At 31.8% G+C, this 19,981-nt stretch overlaps 1 protein-coding gene across 8 annotated transcripts in view; it reads right to left on the bottom strand.

Moving 5' to 3' along the window:
* The window catches only part of LOC120770074 (mucin-19), a 387,036-nt gene that overhangs the window by 194,737 nt on the left and 172,318 nt on the right, over positions 1 to 19,981 (bottom strand). For all 8 annotated transcript variants that reach the window (XM_040097213.1, XM_040097207.1, XM_040097212.1 and 5 more), the window contains one exon: positions 17,145 to 18,822. In XM_040097213.1, the coding sequence (XP_039953147.1) occupies positions 17,145 to 17,333 (189 nt within the window). In that variant the 5' untranslated portion in view covers positions 17,334 to 18,822. The remainder of the gene's footprint in view (positions 1 to 17,144; positions 18,823 to 19,981) is intronic.

Below are 19,981 nucleotides of genomic sequence, written 5' to 3' on the forward strand. Positions count from 1 at the left end.
CTTTTGTGGCTCTTTTTAAGGAGAAACATATGTATGTCGCTAAGATATGTGTGCATTGAGTTCATATTGAGCCATTTTGAGCCGCAAAGATGATAAAATTTGCTTTAAAAAATCTAAATTAAATAACTGGTCACATTGTGGTTCTTTTTGAAGCGTAACCATGTATATATATATGTATATTGAGCCGCACCGAGCTCATATTTAGCCATTTTGAGCCACCAGGTTTATAAAATAGTAAAAATAACTCAAGTGATAGTGGTCATATTGCCATATTTTTTATATATTTTGTGACATTTCAAGAGATAATATGCGCTGATACTGATAAATACGATCAACTAACACATAATAATGTAAAGGAAGAGCGAGTATTTTATCATTTTGAGCCATAATGAGCCCCACGAAAATAATAATTTTAAAACACATTTTAAAGTTTTTACATCCACCTTCGAGCTTTTGAGAACTTGCTTCAAAATGAAACTTGAGCATTATAAAATATCAGTATCAGCTCACAGTTGTGGACGTAGTAATGACAACAAATTTTTGTATATTGAGCCATTTTAAGACATACATATGTATATGTTGTTGTTGGCTATTAAATGTATTTTCAACTATAATATAAGAGAGTTCAAATTAACAGTTGGCATTCAAATGAAATATTATAAACCACGATTTCGGACACATTGAGTCATTTTAAGCAATACGAAAATTTTTGCTATCTGTTGTCAGACCTATAGAAAATTATAAATAAATATTTTAAATTATAAATAAATATTTTCTTGTGCAGAAAATAAATATTGTTGCGATGTTGTAGTCATTTACTGCACCAAACTTGATATCAACAGCAACATGAAACTAAATTTTGAGCCACTTTGAGCAAAATACTTAAACTCACTCAATATAAGTTGGAATTAATGGAAATGTGAAAATAAGAAATTTCACTCTAAGCTTGCCTCTTAAGGGTTTGTAATTGATTTTGAGCTACATTGAGTAAAAAATAAATTAAAACAGCAATGCATTGTTGCGAATATAATTATTTAATTGTTTTTAAGAACATATGTGCCACCTAGAGCTGGCTAGGGAAAGGCATTTGCAAAGTTCAATGAATTCTTAGGCATATAAGCTGGAAAGTCTATAAATATACGAAAATTTTGTAAAGAAAAGTATATAATTTTTTTTTAAGGTTTAAAACAAACTATGCTGAGTCAACGTGTAACAGAAAATACGTATGACCGAACGGCAACAAAGTAACTCTTAGCCGTATTGAGCCATTTTGAGCCACGCATTTTCTCTATATCGAATAGTGTTGAGCTTTGCGGGCATGAAAGATATCATTTAAAATTATTTGGATATTTTAAATGATAATACAAAGTATAAATATTTGAATATATAATTATTTTATTTTTACATACATGATTATTTAAACTTTCATCATTATTCCAGCACAACGTGTTTCGAGCCTCTTTTTGTAAAACTGAAGGTTGAGCTGTGTCTTTTGGATGATAAATGTATAAGAGCGATTTTAATTTTAATTTTTTATATATCCTTGTAGAATGCCAGCTAAAAATATTGATGGCGCAAATTTTTGCCCGAAAAAAATATTTTTATTTTTATTTTTTTTTTAATTTTTCTAATTTTAGTTTCGCACTAATTGATGAGCGTTTCTTCAACTTTGTACTAATTTACAAAATTTAGATTTTTGCATACACACTAAGTACACATATATTTATATATATGTAGATCTGAATGTTTTAGACCGCCATTTGCAGCCACATTCAAATAAATGAGTACACATAGTCTGTTCTATGAAATGTTCGCACTTGAGCAATTTCGCTCAACGCCAATTGGCTCATGGCCAACGAAATGAATATTTCAAAAATATAATTGCTCGAATGTACATATGTATATTAATTTGCTGATTTTCGTTTTGGCTTCTCATATACTACTGTAAGTACATATGGATGTATGTATATCGGTCGGCCTCCATACACAAACGAATGATATTTGTGTATTTGCGGAACTTTCTTGCCAACGCTAGATGCTAGCTTAGCTTTTGTAGCACACAGTTTTGCGTATTTTTAGCGAATATTGCATAAACAATTATTCAAAGTTGTCGTATTCGTATTTTATTTACTCTGATTTTCGTATGTATCTGCTCTATATGCTTGTGGCGGAATATCTCATCATGTGCGCGCCGAAAAATATTATTATGAAACGCCATAAATTATCAAAATTCTATAGAGGAGTGAATTTTTTTATTTATTTGAATTTAGGTATTTATTAGCACTTGGAGATTAACGGGCCTTCTCGCATTCTATAAATAAACTTACGCTACTTTTTACTGCTTACACAGCATCACTGTGCCATAGACATACCTGCAAAGAGCAAAAAATCGAGAATTATTAGAATTATTACATTGGTGAATTATGCGAAAGTTTGAAGAAATATTTTTCAATTAAAAAGATTCGCTTAATTAATTAATTATGTTGCAATAAAATTTAAGCTGTTGCATGCCACAGATAGCTGACGGCTTTAGCATGCAGTTAAATGGCAAAATTCTTAATTAATAGACACTTGAGTGCATATTGAGCCACATTGAGCGGTATTGAGTCAAAAGTAGCGTTATTGCAACAGCGATTAATTAACATTGTATGCATGCGTTTTAAAAGTAGAATGCACTACATACGGTCTTAAGATGGCTTAAGATGGCTTAAGTGAAATTTTTGTTGTTAGAATGTGTAAATTAAAAAATAATTAGTGATATCAATATTTTAAATTGCTTTTTTCAAAAATTAACCAAACATATTTTTAAAAATCTGATTTTTTTTTAATATTGTAAAAATAAATAAAAATTAAATAAAATATGAAGTCCTAGCCTTAAGTTTAACTTCGGTGCAGTACTTAAATTGCCATTTGACTCAGTCAACACTTGCTGCTGGGCGTTTTGTAAAGGTCATGACATCTCTGGCAGCTGTGTGTACAATTAAGAATCTTCTGCAATGTTATGTTGCTTATATAACGAGATACACATACACCAACACTCACTGGAGTAGGTAGCCAGAGTTAAGTGGTGTTATGTGCGTCGAAAAATGTTAACATGGTTTTTAATTAAATTCCTCGCTGTGTAGAAATGTTGGGGGCTTATGTTTAGGGGGATGTCAAAAGATAGAGCGTATATTGTGCAAGCAGTAGCTAAGCTGGTATCTTTTATATACACTTTTATACATATGAATTCCCTGCATGTACTCATATCTAAAGATATGGTAGAAGACTTGTATATACTATATTCATTGTACGCACTCAGTTGGAAGAAGGAAGTTTTTCAACCTTTTTCCGTGATATTCTTGATAATTAAATGGCTTTACTTAACTGTTCTGAAGCTTTGCTGCTAGAAAGTTGCAACTTTAACATAGTGAATTATTTTGAGCCAGATAAGTTAAATATTACATAAAATATTTAATGGTATCTTTTAAAAAAAAAGTCTCCTCTCTTCAAAAAAATCTCTCTTGAAAGCATGTAGTCCAAGAGCCTATTGATTTTAAATTTTCAACTTTAAAATGTTAGTGAGCCACATTGAGCAATTTTGAGCCTATTGAGTAAGATTTTATGTAATGTTTTTTAATATAGGTTTCTAAAAAGTCTCTTTTCTTAAAAAAAATATAATTATAATACACATTAGCTTTAAATTTTTAACTGTAAAGTAATATCGTGCCAATATTGAGCCACATTGATACTTGTTGGGCAGCGCGTACATGGAACATATTGGCAAATTTGTGTAAAGAAAATATTTCATTATTTTTAAGGTACTGCTTGAATTTGGAATACCTTTTATTAAATATATCGGCGTTAATCTTCTTTACTGGCGTAGGAACCGCTTACGCTGTATAGCCGAGCTTAATAATGGCGTTCATCACTTAGTATTAATATGTGGTGAAAGTGTGGTTTAAAAAAATATTTAAAGATTGTTAAATTGTGAGCTCAAGAGAACTCAGTTCATAATATGAAATTAAAACAACAAGTGCTTGAAAATACTAAACATAATACATATTGCATACATAATACTAATACTATGTTCGGACCGACAATGAAAACATGTTTTCGTGGGAAAAACTGGTTTTCGCCCTAAAACTTGTGTTTTCGTTCATGTAAAATCTGTCAAACGAAAACACTTTGAAAACCAGTTTTCGCTGAAAACTACTTGAAAACTTACATTCCACACATTATAATCGGTGCTTGCTCTAGTTTAATCGATTTTATTGGAAGACATATTTTGCCGGCCCTAAATTGCCACTCAATATTTGTTTACATTCCATATACAAATACAGTTGTCACTTGATATTGTCATACTAGAGGGATTCTCTTCCTCTTGCAAAACCCTTGCACGGTGCACGAATTTCAGAATTTTCCTCTTGGCGCAACAGCACAACATGCAGATTATTTGCAATGGCTATAAAATATGTCATTTTCGCGCCGTCATATATCACTAGATTCGGCAATGAGTGCTCTCTTGGCTTTGCATTTTTCGGTATAGAATTTTTGAATTTTGTGTCATCATGCAATCTTGCAAGAGCAAGCGAATCCCCCTATTGATATTGAAAAAATGGAGAAGCAAAAATACAAAAATAAAGAAAATTTGTGGAGTAATAGGGGAGAAGCCCTACTCATTGAATTGTGGCAAAACAAAATTAGTGGTCTTCGCGGGCCAATATTAAGGCATCCAAAACTTATCAAAATGTAAACAAACAAATAAATTTGTGAGTTGTCAGTGAAAACTCATCGAAAACACACATTGTCGGTCCGAAGGACTTAGATTCCACAACCCACAAGTGTGTTTTCAAAATGTTTTCAATGTCGGTCCGAACATAGTATAAGTAAGTCATTTTTTTTGCGGTAAGAAAGCATTTTGAGTGATGTTGAGCAATACTGGGTAATTTCAAACTACCTTCTGAGTTCTTACTTCAAAACAAAAACAAACGATTTGAAATAATTTAATATACAAATTTATGTAATTTGCTAGTAGTACAACATATTTTTTAGTTATCAACTGTATATTATACGCGTATAAGCATTTTGAGCCGTTTTGAGCCATTCATTTTAATTTCTTCCATGGTTTTATTAGGAAAAACTTACAAAATCAAAAGTATAAGTTAATGAAATTCATTACGATTTCTCGGAAATATATTTGATGCCTAATTATTTGGGTTCTGTGAGCAATTTTGAGCCACTTTGCAAGATTTTGCGCCGAAACGACAATCTTTTTTCAGCTTTTTTGAGCAATTTTGAGTTAAAAATGATATTTAGCAGCAAAATTTTTATTGAAATAGTAATAACTAAAAGGCTGCAAAGTTGAATTAGATAATTTGAATTGAGGACGAAATTACTTGCCAAATTACTTGCCAAAAATATATAAAAAAAAAATTTTCTTAGCTTAAAAGGTTTCTAATAATTATCTACAATTAATTTACACTTATTTATAAGCTTTACTTCTTCAATTAGAATATACTATAAAACATTTTAATGAATTTTGAGCCACTTTGAGCTAATAAGGTTAAAACTTTCAAGTATAAAAGCATATACATATATTTATGATCATATATGCCACTTATAAAAGTATACCGCTTAAATGCCCCACACCGTCGCAATTGCCTGCAATTCGAGTCACTTAATTTACAATTTTTCGCATTTCAGAAGACAGCAATAAACAGTTATGCGCACAAACACAAACAATCGACAGCTTTATATTTGCATAGCAGCAGTAGCATACTTCTAGGGGTTGTTCCCATCCTGCCATCGTGTTACAAACATACATACATACATATGTAAATGTGCCTGTCTGCCAGCCTTTGTGTCAATTTTTATTTGCTTTTCGTCTTGCAGCTGCCACCACCTTCTCCTCCGTTCCATGCTTTCTCAATTTCGGTTTGTACTTCAGCTTAGATGTCATCAGCTAACATTGCTTTACACTTTTTCTGCTTTGAAAACTCTTTTGATTTATCCTTCTTGTAAGCGTGTAAGCATACATAAACGTCTGTATGGGAGTGTGTGTGAGTGGTATGCATGACAAACACTTTAAAAACTCAAATATTTGCCTTATCAAGCATTTGTGTTTGCGGTGCAAAGAATGAAATGCACAACGGCAATAAAAAAGAGTCAAAGCAAACAATGCTGAAGAAAGGGATTCCTTGGAGATATGGAAATTCGCACTGGAAGTGCGAAGGATGAGCAGTATCCTATGCAGACTTACATACATACATATATGTGTGTATGTCAAGTTTTTGGGTCTGCTTTATACATCTTCAAACACAATCTGTCTGTAGATATGTACTTCATTTTCTTAGATATCGATTTGAAATGTTGCACACAACCAATTTACCGCAAGGAGCTATTTGCATCTCGGAACTGCTGATATCGGGTTAATAGAGCATATAGCTGCCATACAAACTGAACGATCGGAATCATGTGCTTGTACGGGGAGCTTTATCATTTGACGAGATATCTTCACGAGATTTGGCATGGAGTATTTGCCGAAGCTGAGCTGCAATATTTGAAGAAATTTTCCAGATTACTATAGCATATAGCTATAGTTGTTGAAGGAACCTTTTGTATTTGTGAAGGATGTTTTAGTTTCGGTGCAACCGTGGTAAACATTTTTTCTTGCTTTTATTGCATTTTATATTTCACCTACCATTTATTATTTAATAACTATCCTTTATAATACATTACCTATTGAATGATATCTTTATAAACAATTCTGAAACTTTCATCCATATTTTTATATTTTATATATCAACTGCATATTATTGGCTATTATCCTGTATCATCAATCCATCAGTTTTCTACTATCTTTTTCCATTAAAATATTATCTACCAAAATGCTTCATATTTCAATTTTTTGGTACGATTCAATGCCTTGCTATGCCCTAAACTTAGCTGCGCCCAAAAGTAGACTTCTTTACCGTTAATAAAAATTTTATATATAATATATACACAGTAGAGCTGCAGTGAGTAAACGTTAAATGGCGGTCAAATAAGCTTCGCCTAAATTATATGTAACTTTTTTTTTTTGATATTTTCGCGGTAAGCCAACGCACACAGACAACACATTAGTGTCTGTATATTTGTGAGTTATCTAACTGGGTTAGAGCGAGATCTGCCTTAATGACCGTAGTGAAATGGTAATTATCTAGGGCAACACCCACGAAATGTGCATGAGAAATGGCTAAGCTCACTGCTCGCGCGTGTGTGTGCGTGCGCAATAAGTGTGTTGGCTTGTACGCGCTTCAGTGAAGTGCACAGCTTTATAATCCTTATGAAATTAGAAAATATACCATTTCATATTTGAAAAATGATGGCAAGCAATTTCATTTCCCTTTCCTCACCCAAAAAAGCAGAAAACTAAATAAAATAACTGCACAGCGGAAAAAGTAAATAGCAATAATGGAAAAGCAGACGCCAGGCTCTCGGCATGGTCAAGAGCTGCGCTGAAGCTCCAGCTGCGTAATTATGACGCGAACAATTTTTTGGCAGTATGAATTAAACAGCATAATATTCACTATTCATTGGGTTTTCAAAGGGGAGCGGAACGGTAAGCGGGCGGCGTGGCTGTACGCTGTTGGATTTCGCTCGCAAACTAATTACAGACTAATAAAACGCCAGGCGGGCCACTGCAAGACTGTTGATTTCGAAGTAGTGGCGCAGAGACGGACACAAGTATTTTGTTTTTGATATTAAAAAAAATCATATAAATAATAAGAAAAAAGTGGTTGATGCTCAATGTCGAAATGAGATTCTTAAAATGTGGAGTATTTTGAGGAGAGTCCTAAAAAGGAATTACTTGCCTGAAGAACTGTCTTAAAAAGCTGTTATTATTATGGGTGGTAAAACATAGAGTAGAATTATATATAAATATATATTTTGCACCTTTGCATATAACACTTCCTTATTGAGGTCCAGTTTAAAATTTTTTAAGTATGGAGACAAATGGTTGCCACACGTAAATAATTTAAATCTTAACGATAACAAAATTAGTAATATGTGTCCATGCCACCTTCATAAAAAAGATATATATAGCGTTGCCACCTGATACAAAAAACATACAAAAAACTATAAAATTAAAATGCGGTAACAGCGGCTTGCAGGAAACTTTAATTTTTAAATATTGATGCAAATAAACCAAAGGTTGCCACCCACAACAAATCGTAAAATAAATTAATAAAAAATATAATATTTAATATGAATAATAACAATGCAAATGTTGCAATATTTGCAAACGACAGTGTATTTTAGCAAAAACAAAAAACCAAAGGTTATGGCTTTGTCGGTCCATCTGTCTGCATATACGCAAAATAATTCCGCAGTTTTGGAGATAAAATTCTGATGCACATGTCATTTTGTAGTCAAGAAGCTACTCATTTGTTGAAACCCTCGATATTGGATGACTATAGCATATAGCTGTCATACAAACTGAAAGATCGGAATCAAGTGTTTGTATGGAAAACTGATTTATTTGAAGAGACACCTTCAAGAAATTAGGCATTATTAGCCAAAACAACGCTGCAATCTCCAAAGAAATTGTTAATAACGGCTAAAAACGAAATTAATAATTTTTATTTTAATTTTTGCAACGTTGATGGCACTCCGCTGAACCAATTTGCTTTAATAAATAGCATAAAAAAGTAAAGATTAACTATTTCTTTTTAAAACAGCATACCTTGGAAATATCTGATTGTTTTTTTTTTGTTTTTTTCGAATTTTTCAGATTTCTCAAAAATAAAAGCCATGTCGTTTTATAAAAAATATAACTTACGAATTTATTTTAGGGGCTGAAATTTGGATGACACAAATTCACACAAATATACATACATATGTACATATATGCGTAAACAACCAAACATATTTATATAGTCGACACACGAAAGCGATGCTAAGATATACATATATACACAGCATTGTGCGGGACTTAAGCCGTGCCATCTTTAGTTGATCGACGCCATGACACCCAAACGAAGTTCAAAACATAGAGAATAGCAGCCACAAACGCCAACATCGGAGTAAATGCAGTGTGTGAATTTAAGGCTGGCCCACTACTTTTTGGTGCCACAGGAATAGGATCGGGAGGTGCGGCACCCTCATCTCCTTGCCTGTAGCTTCTCATTGCTTTTCAATATTAAAAATTCTTCAACCGAAACACTGGATGATTAAATTTAAGTGACCCGGAAAATTGCAGATGTTTAGAGATGGCTTTTATATGTGCGTTGATTCCTCAAATGCAATCCACACGATATATCTTCTTCAAGAAAAAGTAAAACAATTTGTTTTTTTCTGTATTCAAACAAACAAAATGACTAGAAAATCTAAATTAATTTAATCATCACAATATGGGGTTGCCACCTTATTTGAAAAAATTTCAAAATATTGGAATAGAAACTATATGCACACAAATATTGTTTACAAATGGTAATGAGAGAAAAATTATAAAAAATATTTATTATATGTAGAGTTGCCACCAAACTAGAAAACATTGCAAAATATTAAAAGAATACAAATGCGCACAAAAAAGGTTTGCAAATGATAATGTAAGAAAAATTAGTAAATAAAAAAAAATATATTACAGAGTTGCCACCTAATTTGAAAATAATGGAAAAATAAAATAATTTAAATGCCCAAAAAGAACGAATACAAATAATGTAAGAATATTAAAAAAAAATATATTATGAGGTTGTCACTTATTTTGAAAATTTTGGTAAATAAAAAAACTATCCGTTGATAGCTTGTGTGAAGTCCCTTGATGAATATGCCGATAAAGTTTAAAAAATAACGTTTGTCTTTTGTTGTATTTCTAAAAATTATAATTTTTGTAGCAACTTTTATTTTTTCGCTGACTTCAGTCTCTATCGATTTAGCTTAAACGCAAAGTAAAAACTCTTCTCACTGAAAACAGCAGAACTTGAATATAATTTTTTTCAATTTCCAAAAGCAAAGTCACGTGATTTTTATAAAAAATATTACTTAAAATTTTTAATTACAAATGCATGCACACTGTCAGAATTTTGACGTCACAAACACACACAAACATATACATTCATATACATAGAAGTATTTTACATAATCGACAATGTAAAGAGTGTTTTGTAGACACACGAAATCGATGCTAAAATATATATACATATATACACATACATATGAAACAACATATGAAAATGGCAACATACAATTATTTCACAAAAAAAGGAACAAAATTATCGAAAGCATCGACATTACGACAGCCTCTCACACCAATACACTCAAACAATTTGTACTAAAAACTAAATTAAGCCGGCCGGAACCAATGACCACGCCAAGCAGTCTCCAATTAGTACACACCCACAAACATACATATATATATTTATTCAGAATCATGACGTTGGCGATTGCATTGCGTTGAGACTGGCAAAGACGTTGATATTGGCGCTGACGTTGGCTTTGGCGTTGACGTTGGCAGCATTATGCTGAACTTAAGCGGCGCCATCTTTACTAGAGCGACGCCATGACACCCAAACGAAATTCATCACATATAGAATAACGGCAACAAACGCCACCATCGGACTAAATGCAGTGGCTGACGCGCCTCCTTTTGTTACGGGAGCAGCAGCAGGAGCCCCATCTTCTCCTTCTCGTCCACTATTCATCTTTGGCAATAATAATAATTCTTCACTAGCACCAATGTCAACGTAATATTAAATGGCCTGGGAAATTGATAATGTCTGTCCGGTTATGCTTCTTTAACTGCAATCCACACGCGCATGCACCAGATGTTTGTATTTTCTTCGAGACGGTATAATAATTTTTTTGTCTATATTCGACGATTTATGCAATTAAAATTATTAGAAAACTGAAAATTGTTGCTGTCTGTGAAAAAACCCGGAACAAATGTAAAATTTTTACTACAATAATTTCAGCGGTTACTTTGTTCGAGTGAAATTTTCATTGCAGAAGTTGGTTTACACACAGGTGTGAAATGCCGGCAAAGTGATTTCCCACTACATTTTCTTTTATAATAATAAAATTACCTTTGTGACAACACAATTTCAGTTTACTATAAGCTTTCGTATTTTACGTGTAAGGTGCCGAGACAATTAATTCCTGATCCAAGCATATGTATATCTTCGCATAAAAGTACTTTCGATGAAATTAGTAAATGTTAAAAGAATTTGAGCCACTTTAAGCTACAATTCTTGATATTTACGGAAAATCCTCAATAATTTCAGCAACAACTTTGAACTTTCCTAACAATTTTATGCTTTTCTAAAAATATGCTATCGCCAGGCAGCAGTTTTGTTCAAATTGTTAAAAATTATAAGTACGTTGGGTCACTTTGAGCCGTTTTGAGCTATAATTCTTGGTTTTTGCGCGAAATCCTGAATAATTTCGGCAATTATTTCTGACCTCCCTAGCAATTCGAAGCATTTCTGCGTATAGGCACATAAAAGAACTTGTGATCAAATTGTTAAGGATTAAAAGCATATTGAGCCACTTTGAGTCGATTTGAGTCATCATTTTCTATTTTTACGCAAGCTTCTGAATAATTTCGGCAAGACTTCATAGATTCCCCAACAATTTTATTATATACTTTCAAGCATAGGCTGTGAGCTCAAGGGAGCACCTTTGTTTAAATAGTTAAAAATTAAAAGTATGTATGTTGGGTCACTTTGAGCCGTATTGAGCTATATTTCTTGATTTTATCGCGAAATTCTATGTAATGTCATCAATAATTCATCTCTTCTTAGCAATTTTATAGTTATCATAGGCTTTCATGAAACAGTACTTTCGCTGAAATTGCTGATCGTCAAAAGCATATTGAGCAGCTTTGAGTCATTTGAGCTACCTTTCCTGATTTTTGCGGAAAATTCTGAATAATTTGAGTAACAATTCAGAGCTTCCGTACAAATTTTATGTTCTCATAAACATAATTTTGCACGTGAAAGCACTTTTGTTTGAATAAATATAAAAAGAATATTTAATATTGATATTGAATTTTGAATAATTTCAACGAGAAATTCTTACCTGTCTGTCAATTTTATACACTTCAAAGCATAGGCTTTCATGAAAAAAAACTTTTGTTCAAATTGTTAATAGTTAAAATCATATTGAGCCACTTTGAGCGATTTTGAGGTGACTGCATATTCATACCAATTAGAGTGTGTATTTAATTTCACTCAAAAGACACATTGATTTTCATATATATGTATGTATATTCCTTTATTTGTAAATGTCTCTTCAATTCTCATGCACTATGTACGAGTATTTATCATTTTTTAACAGAATTCAAGTTTACTTTACTATTCCATTTAACAAATCGTTTGATGTTTTATGTTAGCAGAATCATCAAACAGCATTTTCTTAAGTATCTCTCATTAAGATGTTCAACGTTAAGTTTTTATAAACTAATTTTTGTAAATATTTCAAACAATAAAAGCTTGAAAATAAATTTCGAATTACTTAGAGCTCTGGGATATTTGGAGCTCTCGAACGCTTGGCAGATGAACTCCGCGGATATCAAAGTTACTTTAGTGGGTACAATAAGATTATTGCACATTATTTTCTTAAGATTGATATTGGAAATCAAAAGTTTCTGAGATAATTAAAGAACAACGAGCCTTTGAGCCGCTTTGAGCTAGAAGATTAGCAAAAGATACTTAGAGTTTAAAGTTAATCGTAAAGGCACAGTAAACATTCATATATACAAATTTCTAGCTTTTATGCTGCAAACTCGTGGATTTACTCAAATAAATTGCTTTCACCGCATATAATTGTGCCTAAATAAATATTGAGCCACCTTGAGCCACTTTGAGCCATGAGCCTATAAAATATTCATGTGGAAAAGTAGAGCACATTAAAAATTGAGATTGCGCAGTGTGGAAAAAATGCGTCAAATGATGGTGCTTGTGAATTATGTACAATTAAGCGGTAAATACATAAGAAAATGCATACTCAAAATGAGTGAGTGCGACAATGTCATACTATTTACTTAATGTAAACAGATAAATATATACATATAATGAGATTGCTGAGCTATTAGAGTCTGCTAATAGCCGTTAAAATAATTTTGAATAACTATAACTTGATTAAAAAATTCCAGAACTAGTCTATAAAATCTATAACTTTAGATACAAAATCAAAAAATAACCTATTACTTATATTAAAATGCATATTGATCAATTTTGAGCCAATTTCACCGGCATAATTTGGAAATAGTTTGAAGAAAAATTCCTAAAATCATTTTCCATTTTGGTATTTTTAATATAAACGATTTCAAAGCTGTCAAATATAGCATTGAAAATCACGCAACTATCTCATATTTTATTTTGAGCCTTTTTGAGCCAGACGGTCTTATGTTTCAACTTCAACCTAAGCGCTTAATGTTAAAATGAGTTGAAAATAGATTGAATTTTGAGAATAAATATGAATGAGCAAAATAGTTAGATTAGGTTAGATTATTTTAAATAGTACTTTAACCCAATATCGTGCGATATTATACATTTTGAGCCACTTTGAGCCATATCCTGCCTTTATTCTCTTTTATTTCGCACAGTATTTAATCACTAGCGAATAGTGTTAAAAAATGTAAATGAATATGGATACACGTATGTTCAGTGTTGCATTGAACATGAGTATAATACGGGTACCACCAGAACGCAGGCATGCCTAGTAGACCACTCGGCCAGCCACTTTGGGGCCACTTATGACGCAAATAAACGAAATGAAAGTGTGTAAATGAAAAGTGTAATGGAGGGCTAGGTATTCAGGTAATTCGTGTAATGACACAAAAACCGAGTATACGAGACAGAAGAAGAGCGAGCGGAGCGGAGAACAAGGGTAGGTTGGTTAAAGAATGTGAACATAGAGTGCAGAAAAAGAATAACTTAGCTTAAGAGTGCCAAGTGCACCTACAAGCATACACACACACACACACTCACATTTGTATTTACACAAGCGCCACAGGACGACTGAGCTTATACCACTGTTAGTTGGCGAATGTGTGCACCTCGTGTTTACATAAAAAACACGAGTCGTATGAAAGCGCTTACTGAATAGTTAATTAATAGGATAATACAATTAATTTGTGGGCAATGAATGTCTGCGTTTAATTCAGCGTATATGGACATGAAAAGGCACGAGTTTGAATGAGCGAGTGCTGTGGCAATTGTATCTTTGAGTAGAATGGTAGAGAGCGTGTATTAATTTCTACCATCCTTATAAGGCCCTATAGAAAGTAGAAAATGTTTAGCTAACAAGTTACGAAGTTGAAGGTGTTATACAAATACAATTAGCCATTTTGAGCGAATTCATAAAATGCGGGTCCCATGAATTTCGAAATAAATTAAAACTTGAGTGTAAAATTAAAAATTCGGCGAAAATTCATTTTTTGATGTAAAGTTAAAATTCGTAGTAAATAAAAATTTCGGAAAATTTTCAGATTTCGGAGAAAATTAATTTTTTTGTGTAAATTAAAACCTCGCATAAACTAAAAATTTCAAATTAAATTAAAATTTCGTAGCAAATAGATTCTCCGAAGTAAATATAAATTTCGGAGTAAATTATTTATTTTTCGGAGTAAATTAAAATGTCGTATAAAATTAAAAATTCGAATTAAAATTTCAGAGTAAATTAAAATTTCGAAGTATTTTCCGGACGTAGCTGGATTTTACAATCAGCTATCAAAAAATAGCTAAAGTTATCTTCAATACGAATGAGAGTATGTTTCGGAGTTAAATTTCAATAGATTCTCCTAAACTTTAAATAATCTTATATATTATTTTCAATATTTTTTAGATATCGAAATACATATAAGATTTCTAACTCAATTGAAAGGCATATAATTTCATAAAAAATTATTCACAGAATAGTTCGGAAATATTTTCGCAGTTTCTTATTTACCGTCAGTTAAATTATGTAATATTCGGATATGACATGTCTCGAGAATAAAAATTATAGTAGCTAAAAAATATTTCGCGTATTCCGAAATTTCAATACTACAAATATAACGGAGCAAATTCAGAAAGTCCATAGGCTCGAATGAAATTTTCGAATATTTACTTCAGATTCCAAGTGCATACCTTAAGGCCCTGATCATTTTAGAGTTAAATTCGATCCATAATACTTTTACACTTTATTTCATATTATGTATATTAATATTATACATTTCTTTATAGTCTTTTTGATGCAACATAACAAAAAAGTTCTTACTCAATTCAAAGACATATGTACATGTAGTTTCATATTTATGCTTCTACAAAAATTCAGAAAATTTTTCGGAGTTTGCTCTTTACTGACAGTTAAATGATACAATATTTGGTTATGACACGTAGAAGTTTTTAGGAAAGTAATTGGTAGCTTTGACTAGCATCTCGGACTAAAATCCAAACACCCATAGGCTGGAATACAATATCGAAAATTAAACTCGCTTTCTCTTAAATAGCTATATTCTTTCAATATTCATATATGTAATTCGGATATATTTTAGGAGTTTGTAAGAAAATTTATAGCAGTCAGCAAAGTTTTCGGTATTAACTTACCCGAAAATTTCAATATGTGTTTCTAAACTCTAAAACAAATAGCAAGATACAAAAAAAATTAACTGTTCATATTTTGGATCGGAAGACTATAAATACATTTTGGGAGTTGTATAAATTTTATAATTCTTAATTCAGTAATCGAAATTATCGAGCTAGCCTATTTAAGCTCTTCACTTTCCATTCATTAAAGCATATTCCACTTTTTATTTAACTTTGAAGGGACTTAGCAATGGCGCGAATGGAGCGCATCTCACTTTAGTCGAGATCTGATCTCTTCACTTTATTTTCTGCTAGCCGCTTTTTGCTACCACTTTCGTTATTGCCGGGCTGTTGCTTTGTAGCGTAAAAAAGCATCATCTTGTTGACTTTTTTATAAGCTTTTACCATACTTCCGGCTTGTGAAAGGCAGCCAAGCTGTTTAGTACAAGATTCATCTTGCACAAAGCCAAGGCGTTTATGTGGAAAATTGCTGAATGGCTCAAAGCCTTTTTTGTGGCTAAGTATTGGGACAGGAGGGAAACTCCGGTTGCTTATCTTTTTTGTTTAATAAATTTGTAAGCAAATTGCATTGAAAATAAAAATTTTAAGCAATTATAGTTCTTATGGAATTAAAAAAAGCTCTTATAAAGTCGTCAAAGCTTGAAAGGTTTCAAGTAAAGCTTTCATTAAGAGTCAATTCATTTTTGAAAATATTTAGTGCGTCGTGAATTGTGGTTTACAGAAATATTTTGTTGTCATTATTTGCTATTTCTATATTATTAAAAATTGTGTAAAGCTCGGAAAGTTTTAAAGAAGTTTCGTACAGGGGAAAAACAAACCTTTTAATTTTTGCTGCACTCTAATATGACAACGAACTATATTAACATAACTTTAACTAAAAAAAAATGTTTATCTTTTTAAATTAAGTAGGGCTTTAGAGCTGATCTTTTAAAAAATTCTTACTGATCTCAAAAATCGAATAAGCATTAAAAAGCTATTTGCTATAAACAAACAAGGTCATCAAAGTATAATATAGAGAAGTTTGACTTGAAAGCTCTAAGCTAATTATGTACGCGCTATAGGACAATTAAGCTTTTTGGGAATTTTTATCACAAGCGTAAGCAGACAAACATATAGTCATTTATAAGTACGAGTTTAAGAAGCTTACATACTATATAAAGCTCTGCAAAAGCTAGACTGCTAAGCTTTTATGTAGCTTTCATAAGTTGGTTGACAGAAGCAGGGCATTGAGGCAGCAATCATATATTAAAATATATATTATATATTAAATACAATCTTAGTGCATACAAAATGACGTTCAAATACAAAATATAAGAGTTGCGAGCGAAAAGAATATGCAGCTAAAAATATATATTAATGGATGAAAGCAGATGAAAGCTTTTAAAGCTCACAAGCTTAACATTACTTATCAGAAAATATTACAACATAAAGGCTTAAATTATTAATTCAAAGCTTAATACTAAACTTGAAGCGCGCTCTTGCGCTCACTCCCGTCTCTTACTTGAGTTTAAAGCAAGAGCGTGCTCAAGACGTTACTAAATACTAAATAATAATTTTGTTTTCGTTCATGAAAGCACACGAAATTCTACTAACCTTAATGCTGTCATAGCAAGCGGTCACCTTTCCATTCTGTACCTCGACATTGGCGGGCGGATGAGCGAATTTGCATTCGGTATCTTGGCGGGAGCATTTATTCCTCTGAAATTCACGGCACACCTCCAATTGGAGCCAGCGTGAATCTTTGCCATTCAACAGGCTATTCACATGGACGACAGCTGCCATTTTGTTATTATAGTTGTTGTTTTTATGAGAGTGTTCACAAAGAGTTATTTGAATTGGGGGTTTATTGGTAAAATTAATTGAGTTTTATCAATTTTCACAGTTGTTTGGTTACGGGTTCAAACACGGGTAGGGGAGTTTCTGATTTTTCTTTATTTTTTGTTTTATAGCCGCTTGCACCACTTTACATGTGCCTGCACTTGGTAGTTGTACAAGGAGCTTTTGAAATTTACGCGTAGTAGTCTTCGAGACTTTTTTTGTTATTATTTGACCACAAATTCTTCTCTCTATGAGCTGTTATCAATGCGAATATTTTGTAGCTTCCTTCGGGGCACTGTTGTGCTTTTGCCGCTTTTACACGAGAGCTTTCACTAATCTGCAACCGATTTTGTTTTTCCTTTGCTGACTTCGTTGTTGATTTCTTTCTTAATTTTTTTGTTTGTATAATTTAACAAGAGAATACTTTTTGCGGTCTTTTGTCAGTTATACTCGTATGAATTTTTTTGAAAAACTCCGGTTTTAAAAAATTGTAAATTTGAGTTTTACGAATTATGCGAAATATGTTTGACGTTTACGGCGTGGTTAACTGAATGTTGGAACTTATCAGCGCACGTTTGTCCGAATCGCGGTTCGTTGTTATGGCAACGCGGTTTAGTCGTTGACTAGAAGTTCAAAATTATTTGTTGGTTTCAGTGTTTTCGGATAGTTTATTCCAGCAAGCTCCTTTCGTTGCTTTACGCCCTATTTTTGGAGCTTTCCTGAAAGCTCGCTGCCAGATGCGTAAGCTACGTAAAACAGTAACGCAAGAGTACTACTCGTTTAAGTCTTGCAACTATGTAATTTAAATATTTTACTGCAGCAGCTTTTTTGGGGCGCACAACAATAAATTATCGAAACCAATTTAAAAATTTGCACACGCTTGGTAACAGTAGAAGCTTTGGTATTAAAAATAAATTCACTTTTTCGCTTTAATTTGCTTTCTTGCTATATAAATATATAGATTTAGCGTTTTGTATATAAATGTGTGGGTAAAAGCCTGGGTAAAAAGGGAAGCGGTTGACAAATTGGTTTCAAAGCTCAAAATTACGGGCTTTCTTTCAAGCTTTGTTTTCAAGCTCCTTTGCAGCTGCACACTATTGCTCCGTTTATTACCTTTGCACTTTTTTCACTTAAAGCTTTTGTTCGGAGAGCTTTCACGCCAAATTTACAAGCTTCACAAGTTTCAAAATATTTTTGCGGGCACTAACTTAGTGAAAATATGAAGATATTTTAGATAATTTTGCGGGTAGCTTGGAGAAGGAGTCTTTTTTGCGGGTATACTTATAGAGCAGTAGTTAGCACTTTTAAGATTGGTATTGGTTTTTATGAGTGGACTTTGTGTTTATTTGTTTAGCTTTCGAGTTTAGTTTTTTCTTTTGCTAATATTTAATATGCAAATGTTTGTGAGTGATATAAAGCAAGTTTGAGCATACACACGCTGTTTTTACAATATCTGAAATGAAATAAAAGAATAGATATATAAAATTACACATGTGATCGGTAGCCATACAAAATCAGCATTTAAATACAACTAAGTGTCATTAGAAAAATATATATTTATAAACGTTTATCTATGTATACTTGCTACATATGCACCTTATTAAATGTTTTCTTTAAAATGTCTATTGGCTTTGCTACTTATGGGTCGGCATGGTAAGAATCATTAAGTGTAAATTTCTTATATTTAAAGCATTTGAAATAAAATTCAATTTTCGGAGTTTTCGGAGTAAATTTTTTAAATGAAATTGTAAGAATTACTTCATTAGTTAAAGCAAAACATGTAACTTGTAAGTTTCAGAGTTACATTTTTCTTTCGGAGTTTACGGAGTAATGTTTTTAAAAGAAATTTGCACGATTGCTTTAATATTTAATGAAAATTTTATAATAGTAGTTAATATAAGGTTTCAGATCAAATTCCGAAAATATCTCTGTCAAACATTTTTATATGTAAGCACTTTTTAGGAATTTTTAATGAAGCTTGTGGTTGTATACATATACAAATTACAATAATTTAATTATAAAATTATCTTTAAACTTGATTACTAAACAATTTACGCTTGCGGCCTCAATAAAGGCGTAAAGCTTTTCAGCAGCTTTTAATAAAACTCAATAAAGATTTCAAAATGCTTTTTTTATTTTGAAAATTTAAATTTGAAAATAAAAAATTAATTAGTGAATATTTGTCAACAGCTTTGAAAGCTCAATAAAACATTAAACCATTTTTTTTATATGTTTAGCAACCCTGTAATTAAAAAAAAAGTTGTTTCTTTTTTTATTAATTTTGAAAATTTTAATTTTAAAATAATTAGGAAAAGCTTGCGATGAAAGCCAATCAAAGCTTCTAGTTTTAATTTTGTAGCATATTGAGGTAAAAAAAAAACATTTTTTTGATACCTAAAATGTTCTGCCTTATTTTTGTTTTATACAGTATGCTAAAGAGCTTTCTTAGCACTATTAGCAAATAAATATTTATTTTTTAAGCTTTTTGCGTACATAAGTTATAAGCTTAGTATATATTTCTTAAAATCTAATTATGCTAGACCTATTTAAAACTAAGGTATATATGCATTTTATCCATCACAGCACAAGCACCAACAAATACAAAGAAAGCA

The sequence above is a fragment of the Bactrocera tryoni genome, chromosome 3 (assembly GCF_016617805.1).
Source record: "Bactrocera tryoni isolate S06 chromosome 3, CSIRO_BtryS06_freeze2, whole genome shotgun sequence".
Classification (NCBI taxonomy): domain Eukaryota; kingdom Metazoa; phylum Arthropoda; class Insecta; order Diptera; family Tephritidae; genus Bactrocera; species Bactrocera tryoni.